At 42.6% G+C, this 13,724-nt stretch overlaps 2 protein-coding genes across 8 annotated transcripts in view; one reads left to right on the top strand and one right to left on the bottom strand.

Moving 5' to 3' along the window:
* exd (PBX homeobox extradenticle) overlaps nucleotides 1-11,963 on the bottom strand; it is a 41,597-nt gene extending 29,634 nt beyond the window's left edge. For 4 of the 7 annotated variants that reach the window (XM_069113941.1, XM_069113937.1, XM_069113940.1 and 1 more), the window contains exons 1-2: nucleotides 10,108-11,963; nucleotides 9,382-9,455 (exon numbers count right to left, since the gene is read on the bottom strand). In XM_069113941.1, the coding sequence (XP_068970042.1) occupies nucleotides 9,382-9,455; nucleotides 10,108-10,340 (307 nt within the window). In that variant the 5' untranslated portion in view covers nucleotides 10,341-11,963. The remainder of the gene's footprint in view (nucleotides 1-9,381; nucleotides 9,456-10,107) is intronic. The other 3 variants (XM_069113935.1, XM_069113942.1, XM_069113936.1) reach the window with 2 other exon arrangements.
* A 534-nt stretch (nucleotides 11,964-12,497) lies between these two features.
* LOC138179788 (uncharacterized) lies at nucleotides 12,498-13,608 on the top strand. The gene has a single exon (XM_069112927.1). The coding sequence runs from the start codon at nucleotides 12,552-12,554 to the stop codon at nucleotides 13,545-13,547; it is 996 nt and encodes a 331-aa protein (XP_068969028.1). The 5' UTR covers nucleotides 12,498-12,551; the 3' UTR covers nucleotides 13,548-13,608.
* The last annotated feature ends 116 nt before the right edge of the window (nucleotides 13,609-13,724 follow it).

Below are 13,724 nucleotides of genomic sequence, written 5' to 3'. Positions count from 1 at the left end.
ATACGTGTCTACACGCACGCAGGTAGAAGCGTCGCGCACGTAAACGCAACCCTCTTTTGCGGTTGCAGAGACATTTTTCTCGTGGCATCCCTGTACATGCATAATGCATGCAGCCAGGATGCCGCAGACTCTTTACGCGTCGAGAATTCGAAATCGTTCGTCGCGAAAATTCTCGCTGTGGGAGAGACTTCCCGTTGACTCCTGTAACGACTGGCTTTGCCGTCGGATCAACGAAACAACGTATTCGTCGTTTCTTTGAATTGCCTACGAAACACAGTTTTAATACAAACAATAAAACGAAATACATTGGCTTTGACTAAAATATCATGAAATTTTCTACGTTCACGATACCAACGTCCTTCGTCGTTTGAGTGAAAAAAGATAATGCAGCGTCGTTTATCGAAGATTCGTACCGCGCTCGGCGCATTAAACGATATCAAATATTTTCACTTTCTTTTCGCGCAATTTTTATGGAAAGTCTATCCTGCCAGATAAAATCAGTGTCTCTTACGATCGCGTTATGCCATCGTGGTTTTCGCGCGTTGCAATACAAATAGAAAATCAGTTGCGATAGAAGCGAGGAATTAAAGCAGGGCCGTGATATGAGAACGGGGAGCCCCGTACGCTGGAAACGTCATATTCGCGGCTGCCGTTTCTATACCAGACACACGGGACCTGTTGCTGTCGAGTTTACGGTGTTTTTACGAGCGACGTTACAGCCACCCCTGAGTACGGGGGCTGAACACACCCTCCCCGCAGAAACGATATCCCTCTTCTCATTGCTAGTACCTCTATGTGAAAGCTAGAACTGGAGAAAGGGAGGAATAGAAACCGAAACGACTATCCGTTTATCTCTTCCCTTACAACTTTCTCTCTCCTATTCGATCGAAAGAAACGACTGGACGAATAATCACTCAGACGAATCCTCGCTCGACGATGAAGTCACAATCGCGTGTTAATCAAAGATCGTGCGTAGATTACCAAACACGGTACGCAATATGCTTCGTCGTATACGGTATATTGTTCGAGTCGGCAGCGATATGCAAATTCCGGGCCTACTTTTAGCCTAAATTCGTCCGGTCTCGGACGATTTCTCGAAGGAGATCAAACTCGCGAGCAATTGAGCCACGTCGACGCGACTCGACGCGACTCGACGCGACTCGACGCGACTCGACGGCACGAAATTTCGTTGCGACGGTCTACTCAAGGCGAGAAAAGTCGAAGGGGAGAGATTCGGTGCGGCTGACTTCCGACGAGACAGTGCCGCGTATATGGAGGGTCGGTAGAAACAAGCGATAAGTTTAGCGAGAGTTGAGAAAGTTTCTGGTCGTTGCCGGCACTGGCTACGAAACTTTCCAACTACCGAGTTTTGTCTCGCGCAATTAGAAGTTCCCTGTATTATTCATAGCTAACGTTGCTCTTCCTCGTTCCACGGTTACTCCTCCTTCCTCTGTCTAAGCTTCTTCTTGCCGTTCCGGTTTCGCCCGATTCTCTTTCGGCATGGCAGCTCGGCACTGGATGTCCCGACCGCTTCTTCGTAACGCGCAAAACTCAAAGACAACCACGAAGAGGCGCAAGTCGCGCACGGTTCATGAATTTTAATGAAATCTCCGGCCAGAGATGGAAGCTCTTTCGTGTTTCCCTCTGTCCTCTCTTCTACGCTCCTCTCTCTTTTTCTCTTTTATTCGCGCGAATACACGCGCGCCTGTTGGTGCTTTTCGTCCTGATCTATGCTCTTTACGTGCTGCTCGATATTCGCCGCAACATAGCGCCAGCCCGCCTCCTTTCGCAACTATTCCGCGAGCCTGCGGCTCACGAGCGAACTCGCCAGCTCGTACCCGCTTGTATTCCCATCTCGGGCATTAGTGGAATTCAAAGCATCGAAATTCTAATCGCATCCGCGAACCGCGTATTACCAAAACCTATCAGATATCCGTAACGTTAACGAGATAACGTACGCTCGGCTTACGTCGCAAAACAACCGCGAATATTCGAGAATCGGCGAACCGCAGCGCTAAACATTCTCGATAGAGCGACGGTGTGTGTCTCGGTATCGAGACGATAACTTCGAACGATTGGCTAAACGTCGTGTTCTCGTTCGATCGCGCGCGAAGCCTCGCAATAACACCGCTCGAACGTTGGCCGATCGATCGATTAATGACAAAGTAACGTGCACGCGATAGAACGTAGTATTCTAGTCGCGCCGATGCTTCTCTCCTATACACGGCGGCAATTCATCCCGCGATAAAATTATCCTGATACGCTTTTCCAATGAAAGACGTACGACGTTTCGCTCAAGGACGAGCTGTCACTCTCTTGTCATCTTGCACTGCGACGGAATTGAAATGGAATTAAATTAACGATAACAGTGGCGGCTGTATGTACGGCACGTAATAAACTACGTGTACGAGCGCGCAGCCTCTACTTGTCGTGCTACAGACTAGAGTAGAAACTCGGCATCGCGTGTCTTGGATTTTCTCCGCCGAAACAAGGCACAATGATACTTATTTCGTGACGAGAAACACGCGGTTATTGTTATTCCCGAGGGTGGAAAGGCCATTCGCCCGTCACCTCGCGCGTCCAACCCCTCGAACTAGGCGTCGAGGCGATGCAAGTGCACGATTCTGCCGCAACTACGAAGAAATCGTCGACTTCTTTATAATACTCGTTAGTCGAATCGCTGGAGATTAATTAGGACGAGAACGAATCGGTAATGAGAAAATATGGTTAAACGAGAAAAGACTGGAGCGAAGAAACCGGCGACCGGTAAGGAGAAACTGATTAGAATTCGAAGAACGAGAAGGCGACGAATCGAAGAAAAAAGGGCAAGGTTATATTCCATCGGGAACGAAAAGGGCCTAACGATCCACGGTACGAGCTTCTCTTCGCCCCATGCAATCTCCATAGAATTACCATACGATTAAGAGAATACCGACCTCCGGTGTACGTACACTGGAGCCAACATTAGCCCTTGAGAGTCTTCCAATTAGCCTCTCGAAAGATCGTTCGTCTCTTGTCTATATAGATCGCGCCAGAGTTACCGTAGAGGACATAAGATGTCGGATATATGCCAGCCAGATAATCAGGATACACCAGGATACGCCAGGATACAGGATAAGTGGCGTAAAAAACTAGACGCCAACGCGAAAAATCGTATTTTTTATAAGAACGAATGCCACTTACCTCCGATTGTCTTTTAACATCGTTGCAAGCGTTACACAACGTACGTACACGTTTAAGTATATCCACGATGCAGAGAAATCGAAGGTACGGTCGCTATCGTTGTGAGATTGTCTTATCGAAAAAGGTGAGTCGTAAAGGGGAGTACTATACCCTTTGGATTAATAATCACCGACAATAGCCAGGATTGCGTACCTAGTGGAAACGCGTGTGGGCCAGGGTGACGTTCACACGCAGGCGCGTGTAAAACACGTGAGGGCACGTACACGCGAGCAGAAAGGAGTATATTGCGTGGCGGACATGGCGGTACTCCCGGTGCGTTCTCCTTCCTTCTTTCCCCGTCTTTCTCTCTGTCTTTCGGTTTACGAGCTTATTTTACTGGATTTTTATGATATAACGTACCCGCACCTAGCTCGAGCCCGAAGTTTATAGGTTTGCGAGATTTTATCGTGGCGTAACGTATGGTTTGTTAAATCGACCCCCTGCGCAACACACGCGTGCCCGCCGATTCGTATACAAGCACGCTCTGAACACGCACGATGAATTCCGCAAAGGGGCCTCTTGCCGGTAGATATTTATCGCGCGGTACGACGACCCAAGTGGATCGCTTGTTTATTTTTCCAAACCCTTTCGCGTTTTTCGTTTTCCGGCTCGAACGCCAGAACTCTCTGGAACTCTACACGACCGTCGTGCTGAAAATCATCGGACGAAGTTCACGATTAGCGAGGGAAACTTGCGAATAACGATACGTCGATAGCGGAGTTACCGCTCGCTAACGTTTTGCTTGGCCGGCGATAAAACCGAGTAATTATACCGCGTATTACGTACACGTATATTGCCGCGCGAATACTTTTACGCGCTGGCACAATGCGTTAATTGTACATTCAGCGACGTATTGCAAGATCGGGATCGCTATCGATCGGATTGCAAAAGGGTGAAGGGAGATACTTTTGCGAGGGCGATGACCATAACGACGACTTCCGGTCAGTAACTCCGCGCAATTAAAGCGACTTAAGTGCAATTCCGTTAACGGGACAGCCAGTGTAACTGTCGTGTACGACTTGACAGCACAATGCCTATTCGCTCTCTTGGATTTTCTTTTGTTCTCTCGGTATCATTACTTGCGTGTACGCGACTCGCTACGTGTCTTCCTCCTACTTTTTCCATCGCGTTTCCCAACGAAATCCAAGCTCACGTACTCGAATCCGTGACGTTTTGCTCGTAACCGAACATATGGTTGCTCCAAAAATATCAACGATGCAAGGTTATCTCGATGCCGTGGGTATTTTTGGATTTTCCCTCTTCACCGATGTTCCACTTGTTTTCCGAACAAAAACGCCTGCGTCAAGCCTCGTTAACAAATACGCGTGTATCTTATCTACGACCAAGCATTACGGTAACATTATTGCTTGACAATGCAATAAGCTTTTATCTTCGCCTATAAATATGCGACGTAGTGCAGTGCGAGTAAATGTTTCGTGCAATTTCCTGCATTTACGACCTGTGCCCGAATACTTTCCTTTCTTTTGTTTAACGTACTTATTTTTCGAACAAACTGATTATCGCTTAACAAGCCTACCTATTACGAAACGATCGCCTATTGTAAGTTTAACCTTAAAATCTCAATAACTTCACTTTCGCCTATACCTGACTTGAAATTTCAACGCAACAAATTTCTCCGACTCTTCGAACAAAGAGAAGCATCGAACAAATACGAAAGCTTTCCCCGTAGCAACAGGAACCATCGCAAACCGTCCTGATAATAAGTAATAAAAGCTCTCGCCTCGACGTTCATAAGTAAATATACCGAAGCTTGGTACAACCTTAAAAACTTTTCGTAATAAATCAGTGCACAATACGACAGGCTGGAATCGGACAAATCTCGTTAGTCGAGTCGAAGAAGTTTGTGCCCGAGAGAAAGAGAGAAAGAGAGAAAGAGAGAAAGGGAGTGCGAGAGTGAGAGAGCAGAATGGCCGGTTCACCTTGGTTGCTGGAGCCCATCTGCATGCGGGGACCGCGGATGAAGAAGAGGGAGAAGAAAAGGACAAACGAAAGAGAAGAGGAGGAGGAAGAAGAAGAAAAGGAAATCGAAGCTAGGGGAACGACATTCCAACCGGGGTCGGGACGAGAAGCGTCATCTCTTGGAAAACCGACGCTATCTTTCTATATTTCGCCAACTATGGCACCAACGATCAAATCTCGTCGATCGAAACACAACCGATTCCGCCGATTTATTTAGTTCTTCTGCGACATAATCGATACCTGCATACGTTTTCGGGCAGACAGAAAAATCTGAACGAAACGGACGATCAAACTAATTAGAGAGTCTGTCTGTTCCGCTCGCCGGAAAATTTCTCCGTTCGAATTACAAAACGGATTGCGATCGGATAACAGAAATCGCGCAAACGCGGGAATATTTTAATCCCGATCCGCGATATAACTTCCGTAAATCAGATTACAGGGAATAACGCGTTAAATCATAATGTACGACGCATATTACGTCAAACGAGTAAATTACGTACGTTATTAATTCTTCAAACGCGATGCTTCATTTAGCGGCTGTCTCTGTGACGAAGAACATTACGAATCGTTAATACGAACGTTGATAATCGTAATAGATCGCAATCGTATCGGGATAGAAGAGATTTCATCTTATCTTGGGAAACTTGGAATAAATCTTTCAGCAAATACGATAGCCGGAAGATTACGAGAATTTTTACCAGATAGACGAGCGTAATAAAGGGAAAAGTGCAAATACAACAAATTTTCATGCGCAAAAGAAAAAGAGAACTACGCTTAAATCACCATAGCATAGCGTGTAGAATCGCGTGAGACAAACAAATACGCGGAACGTTGCGCAAGCCTTAATTAAAGTGCGCGCTGTCTAATTAACGTACAACATACAGTTTACTCTTATCAGAACACGATGTTCATTAGGAAAATTGTAGAGTGGCCCGTTAAATTACTTTTCGAACCTATCGATAGAATTGAATGCGCGTATTGCCACTGTGTAAGCTTCGCTCGTATCGCGTTAAGAAGTTAATAATTGAACGGCTATCTTTTACCATTAAACCGTTCATATGTACATAAAGGAATATCTTTATTCGTAGAGAGAAGATTCGTCGAAAAATCTACGCAATTTCGTCAATCGCGGAGACGTATAGTAAGCATTTCGCAGGAACAGTGGCACTCTGGTTCAAAGGTGCTCTTGCGAAAACACTTAAAGCATGGCTGTGCGAAATAAAACCGAATTACTACTGGAAAGCGTCCAAATTGAATATGGATTTTTAATTGTTACGAGAGAACGCGACCGCGACAGCGTCGTTTCAGAAATACGGAGAATCGAGAGTAACGCGGTGCCGCGCTTCGACGCGACGCAGTCTCCGTGTCGGTTTAATTAAATGACGATAAATCGAAAGAGATAGGGAAAGAGTTGACAGCGAGACAGGGGTGGTAGAGAGAGGCAGAGCTGCATAACCGATTGCAGTCAAGTTGTATTTCCAAACTGGCGTACGTTACGCGCGCTGACAAACAATAAATAAAGTTGACCGCCAATCGGACAACCAAGCTAGCAATCGATAGCGACCGGTCTTTGATTAATTACACGGCCACACGCGACCGTTCGTAGGAATTAACTATTTGCTATTTTGAAATTTAGCCCGATATAATAGGACGTAGGTAGAATGATTTGTCGTCCCGATTCATCGTTCACATTTCATTTTACGCGATACCCTCGTTCCAATCGTATTACAAATTTGACAAAAGAGTGGAAGCATTTTTTAAAAGGATTTCGCCCTCCGAAAATTACTGTATCTCTCGCGTTGGATTCACGTCGATAGCGGCGAGAATATTTTTAGGTGGCAACGGTATGTGGCGTCGACGATTATACCACCGCTGTGAGGAACTATCCGAAGGAAAGGTCTCTGAACGTCGAAGAAGAAGAAAAAACGGATTAGAGGTTGGTAGAAAGACAGGTTCGAGAAATCCCGCGGATTTTCAGCTCCCTCCCCTGTTTCCCCCTCCACTCTATATCTTTCTCTTTCTCTTTTTCTTTCTGCTACCCTTCGGGATCTTCGTACGCCCCATGGGAAATCGGCCTAAACGGAGTCGTCCAAAACAGGTTTTCAAAGATCTCCACGTTTCGAAGAATAGCTATTTCGGATGACCGTGACAAATCGTTACTACGAGACTAACGCAACGAAACTGTGAGTCACGATACCAGATATTCAAATGAACAAAAACCATTAAAAACAATATAGTTCATTCTCAACCGGTGAGAGAGAGAGAGAGAGAGAGAGAGAAACGATTCATTTTCTGTCTCGATGAGCCAAGCGTTTGTAGTAGCTGAAAGATAGGGAAAAGATCGAATCGGTCGGCGACTACAATAACAATCGAATGTAACATTGGTAATATCGGTACAAGCTGGTACGACGTTTATCAGTTGTGGATAAAAGAGAGAGAGAGAAAAAATATCGAATGGGGAGAAATCTGAGTTGGTACGGTCCTGATCCGAAGTTATCCGAGCTTCGCGAGAGAGCCGATTATATTAAATGGCTGGTAAAACGGTCTGCTTAACATAGCGTTTATCTGCTCCTCTTGGTTTTAGTACTTTTTCACTGCCTCGTCAGCCATTGCCCATAAACTCTACTACAAGCCTTGCCTCTTTTTCTCTCTTCATCCCCTGTCGCTCGCTCTCCGCTACCCCGTACATTTTTCTCTGTACCTTCGTCTGACCTACGCGTACATGCGCAACCATGTGTCTGCGCGAGAACACGCGTGTATACTTAGCACGACTCATAAAGAATATAGAACCATTAAAACGACTCATCCTCTTGAGTGTGCTCATCATACTTTGACGCCTTTTTTGTTTACATAAATCCTCTTTACGCTCTCGACTCTGTTTCACGTTTTATATCAGCCATCGAAAGAGTTCTTTCATGAATGTAATTAAGAATGGCCATTGAAGCCTGCCCGAAAGTTTTGCCGAACGTTTTTCTAGACAACTGTACTGCTGCTACGGGAACATTCGTAAAAAATGCAAACGGCCGATACGTAATCAATAATTACGACAACCTTGAATTTTTAATCATGCACCTACAATACGATAGAAACATACGTGGCGTCCGTTTCTTTCTCGACGAACGAAACCACGATCGAACGATTTCTACTTCTTCAAATGTTAGGAATAAATCGAGAGATAACCAACCCTGCAGAAATATGATCAACGACCACGTGCTTTTAACCTATAAAACGGGCATCGTTTCGCAACGAAGAGCAGCGTGCCTTTTCCCAATCTTATCAAAGAAACGTATATAACGGGCGCCGTACGTGGAATGTCGTCGATGTCCAACCCTCTAACAGCACAATACCACCCTCGCCGCGAGAAAGGAGAAAACTAGCGAGCCGCTCGAAAAACGGAGAAACGAGAGAGAAAAATAGAAAAAGAGAGTGTGTAGAGATATACACATATACTTACAGCGGAACGACGTGAAAGAGGGTGGCTTAGCATGAGGGGCGTGGTGGCCCCACCACCCCCATCAAACGACCAGGCAGAAACTACTTTTGGGGTAGCCGACCCACACACCTCCTTCTCCAATCCATCCCTCCCCCTCGGTTCCTCCCCATCCCCCGAAGCAGTTCGAGCCAAGCCAGCCACCCCTCGCACCCCAAAAATAATTGCACGTTTCGTGGTCTCTTGATCCGCGCGTAAAAGTAATCCAAACATCGCATAAAAATTATGTTTACGAGTTTCGAATGGGCGCAGGGGTCGACCCTGCAGGGTAGACGACACTGCACTGCACGCCGAAAACATATCAACAGTCTCTCTCCTCTCGCCTAGATAGGGATCTCTTTCTAGGAATTTCTCGGATTGTTTAGAACTCGAATGTGAACCACCGGAGCGACCGCGCGAGTTACGAGGTGATCTTCCGCACTTTTATGGAGTGTTCTCTTATCTTAGTGGCGTACATTTAATCGGAAATTATTTACTGCGATTTTCGATAGACTAATTACTAATATTAGTAATTACTAATATAGAACCGGATTTTCTTGTATTATTTAAAGCTACCTGCGAGAATAACAATAACTGTGATCTTTAAGGTTTATTGGTAAAGCAATATTTAACAGCGTTATTTGCTTCCTTACAAGAAACTAGATCAATTAACAGCAACAACAATAAAGATAACAGATAGCAAAACTCACCTGTTTTCTCTTTGATTTCACACAGGACCGAAAACAAGGCTGGCTTCATTCTGTGACAGTTTAATGTATGTTTTCTGAAAGAAAGAATATAAATTATTAATTGCGTGATATAAATTAAATATTGAGTAATTGGCGAAAAATTTATATTGCGTGATATCATTCGTTATAAAGAAATACGAGTCTAAAATTAATATAACATTATGTATGCGTGACATAGTTGAACATAATAGATATAAACATTTTGGTAAACTTGTATAATCGTGCAAGTACCAATAGTGCGAAGATAACCGTCTTATCGCGTATTCAGACGCCTATATATAACTTACTGTTGTAGCTTGTCATTACCAGTATATCTACTATATTCGTTACTTAACAGTTTGCACTTAGCAGTTACCAAGCTATAAAATGATAAAAAGACATTATAAGAATAATATTTACTCTCTCCGACCGAAATCCTAACATAAAACATTATAAAGCGATGAACATAACCTGCATTTATCGTTATTTGATACGTTTACTACATGCTTTAACAGCTAATAAAAAAAAAATTCTAGAGTAATTGATTTCAATGTAATGTTGTAAGAGAGCCATTACAAAAATTAAAAGAAGCGTGTCAAATAAGTAAATGAAATACTGCGAAAAAATTGATGAAAGAATTATTAAAGTAATGATGCATCTTAGAAGTATTAAAAAATGGCGGCTGATCGGATCACGAATGGGACCAACCTCGCTTGCGCCTCGTCCAAGCTTTGATCAGTGATGTTCATAATTTGTTGGAGAATTTCACTGATGTCCTGTTTTCTAGCCTCGACGGCTTGATCCGGACCTTGTGTCGCAGTTCCATCCACAGGCCCCATACTACCGTATCCGGTAGTATTTTGGGCCCCTTGACCCTGGTTTCCTCCCATCAAACCAACACCTGATCCGCCGTGTTGCAGCATCCTGCCAGTTTCATCCATCAACTGTAGAATGCAGCACTAAGAATATTATTCGCCTCTTTCCGTCTTTTTTTTTTTTTCTCTTTTTTCCTTTTTCTCTTTCCTGTAGCAAGAGTAAATTTCGTTCACACAACACTCGCGGATGTAAGTATATCGTATACCAGGTGTCGCAGAAAAACACGACTGTACAAACAACCGTCCCGCTCTTTCACTTTATGACGACTCCTGTATCTCGAGGAAAATATGTTTCACGCACGTGCTCTATCTCTCTCTCTCACACTCGTGCGACACTTCATATGGAAGCCCGAGCAGGCATGCACTTGCAAAAATAGAATTTTTCATGAATAATGTACCAAATTTCTTGAGAATACGAAGAAATCTATGAGAATGAGAGATCCCCGTAATGCGCCGTACGGTTGGCTTGGAGGTTATGCCGCCGTGGCCTTTGTCTCTTACGTATCGTTTGGCGTTTTAACTTGTTCTTGCTCCTCTTTCCCGGTCGCTCTCTTGCTCTTTCTCTTTTTCTCTCTTGGTTATTCGTTCGCTTGCTCGCTCTTTCGCTTTTCTTTTTTCTCTCTTTTCTTGCTGTATCTATCCTTCTCTTTCGATGCCCTTCGGTATCCTTTTTACTTCTATTCCCCCTCTCACTCTCTCTCTTTCTCTCTCTTTCTCTCTCTCTCTCTCTCTCTCTTCGTTTCTTTTCTCACTAATATATATTTCCTTGCTGATTCAAGAACACTCACGTTGCGTCTAGTAATCGGTTTCTAGTTTGCTATACACACTATAGAGATGATGAAAATGGTGCCTTCGGCAGCTTTAAATTTGACGGATTGTCGGATTTTACGTATACGCGGTTATGTCGACGGTCGGCGTCGCGCCCGGTCCGCACTCTCCTTTCACTCGTTGTTTCCTCTGCTCAGTAAGGATACTCGTACAAGCTGAGGAAAATCGGCGTTCTTCGAGCCATCCGCGCACGGACGTCACACACCAACTCTCCGCCTTACAAGGCAACGCGCGGACCGACCGTTTCTGTCGCTCTTTTCACTCTTCTCGGCCGCGAGCGACTGCTACGCTCCTGAAGCACGCGCGTGTTCGTGCGTTGGTGTGTGCACCGAGCCTTGGTGTGCGTACGTGCATGCGCCAATTGGCGGCCATAATAGCCGCCTCGACCAATCAGAATGGCTGATTCATTTCCTTCTTTCTTCGTTTAAAGCGGTTCATTCGCTCGCTCTCCCATGTTATTGTCCGCGTGCGCATCCACTCTATTTATGATGCGATTTCGCCGCTTTTCCTAATCCCGTTCCCTTAACCTGTATCCGTCAACTTCGAATTTTCCCCAAATTGCATAAAGCTACCTTGAAACTGATCCTTCCAGACACTATTCGTTACATCGGAGATAGAAGCTTTCGTAGAACAACCTCCTTTACCTTGTATTCCAGGAGGCGCAAACTCCGCCCATTCCTTCAATTTCTTTTCTTTTTTTTTCCAATCACCACTAATGTTCAATCGTAAACGTTTGCGCCATTATTATGTAAAGTTTGACCAAAAAGATTGAACAAAACCAAATATTTGATGGTACTTTTGCCTTGTTGAATGGCGTATAAATAAAACGAAGGTACCTACTTCGTATACTTGGGAAATGTAAATTACGAGGACGGCATGCGCAAGCCCATCGTACAACATGGCTACGTAATCAGCCATTTTTATAACGCGGGAAAACTCGAATGCTCAATTATAATATTTATTTAACAACGGTTAAGTTAAATTATTTTAACCTGAATATTAAAATGTAAAAGACAAACGTTTCATAATATTATTTGATAAATACGTCTAAACATATCAATGTGTATGGTTTATTGTCTTAACGTTCGAACATATTATATGCTGTTTGTAACGGACATTTTAGGTACATATATTTAGGACCTTTTTCCCCAAGTTTATGAGTTGCTCGATATTCCGAATTTCAAGGCTTATAAACGATACGAGTGCTTTATTATATTGTGATATATTGATTTATTAGCATTTAAGTGGCGTTATTCATTAACGGTGATAATATATATTAAGGACTAATACAGTTCATTCACATTTATAAACTCTAACGATAAGGAGCGTGTGTTGCCCGATAAAAAATAGGTTACACGTTTAAATATATTATCATTACAAATATATATCATTATACTTCATTAATTAAAAATCGCTAATTGATTGATTTAAACGATATTTTACATAAATATGGATCATGAAAAATATTACGACAGAAAATCCGATGGAAGCTATGTTATACATTTTCTTAATAAAAAAAAATTAAATTTGCAAGAGGTTAATGAAAAGTTTTCTGTTTTTGGCAAAGTTTTATCTGTGGATGATCATGGAAAAGCTAATGAATTATGTTTTATAAAATATGGAACAGTTGAAGATGCGATAAAATGCATTGACGGCTTTAAAAATGACAAATCTATCAAGATTTTGCCACATATACATAAAATAAATAATACTAATGGAAAGCGTTTGAGCTGTAATAATACTACAGGCAAAATATCGCACAGTAGAAAGAAAAGAACATCTAATCAAGATTCTTCTAGACATAGTTCTGAGAAAAGTAATCTCACTAGTAATTTCTTACCAATAAAACAGTTTCAAGACACAGAAACAGACTGCCAATCCGGTGCTAATATATCAAAATCATTATCTAGCAATAGCAACTTTAATAATGATAAAGTAGATGATAAAGACAGCGTTGGTCGTTCTCCTCCTAAACAAATATCGTCTTCAAAACATATTTCAAAATATATAAACCTACAAAGAATTGCATCAAATAGTTCAATTTCATTAGGAGTTACTAATCAAAATGTAAAAGAATCAAAAAAAATGTGTGATGAAACAGAGATTCCAGCTTTGATGCCTATTGACAAAAAATATAGAATGCAAAAAGATAAAGTCATTCTATCACCCTCAAGAGTTATTCCAGCAAAAGAAGTAATCGTAGCTAATGTCAATCCAAGTTTAAGTATACATTATATATTACATCTCTTTGACAAGTATAATCCAATAGCGGTATCATCTATGATGCTAATACCAAAAACTGGTATATCATACTGCCATGTTTATTATGAAACATACAGTGAAGCATATGCAGCTATGAAAGAATTTGACATGTATCAACTACATGGAAGGAAGCTGATTGTTTTAACAACAAGTGAATTGATGAAAGAGATCTCTTTATTATAAATATATTAATTCTGTTGTGCATATATTATACAATAAAGTAAATATGAATAAAACCTTCTACTTTGATACTTTATTTTCCTTTTTTATTGGTTTCTATTTAATAAATATAGTAAAGTTTTAAAACGTAAATATATAAATATTATCTATTATTAGCGGTTACTACCAGCGTTTCTTGCA

Source organism: Bombus flavifrons, chromosome 5 (genome assembly GCF_040668555.2).
Source record: "Bombus flavifrons isolate JBK064 chromosome 5, iyBomFlav1_principal, whole genome shotgun sequence".
NCBI classification, from domain to species: domain Eukaryota; kingdom Metazoa; phylum Arthropoda; class Insecta; order Hymenoptera; family Apidae; genus Bombus; species Bombus flavifrons.
Note: the sequence above shows the minus strand (reverse complement) of the source record. Positions and strands in the feature narration are given on the sequence as shown.

Excerpts from the sequence above, each read along its gene's own strand:
- LOC138179788 (XM_069112927.1), top strand. The coding sequence starts at position 12,552 with ATGGATCATGAAAAATATTACGACAGAAAATCCGATGGAAGCTATGTT.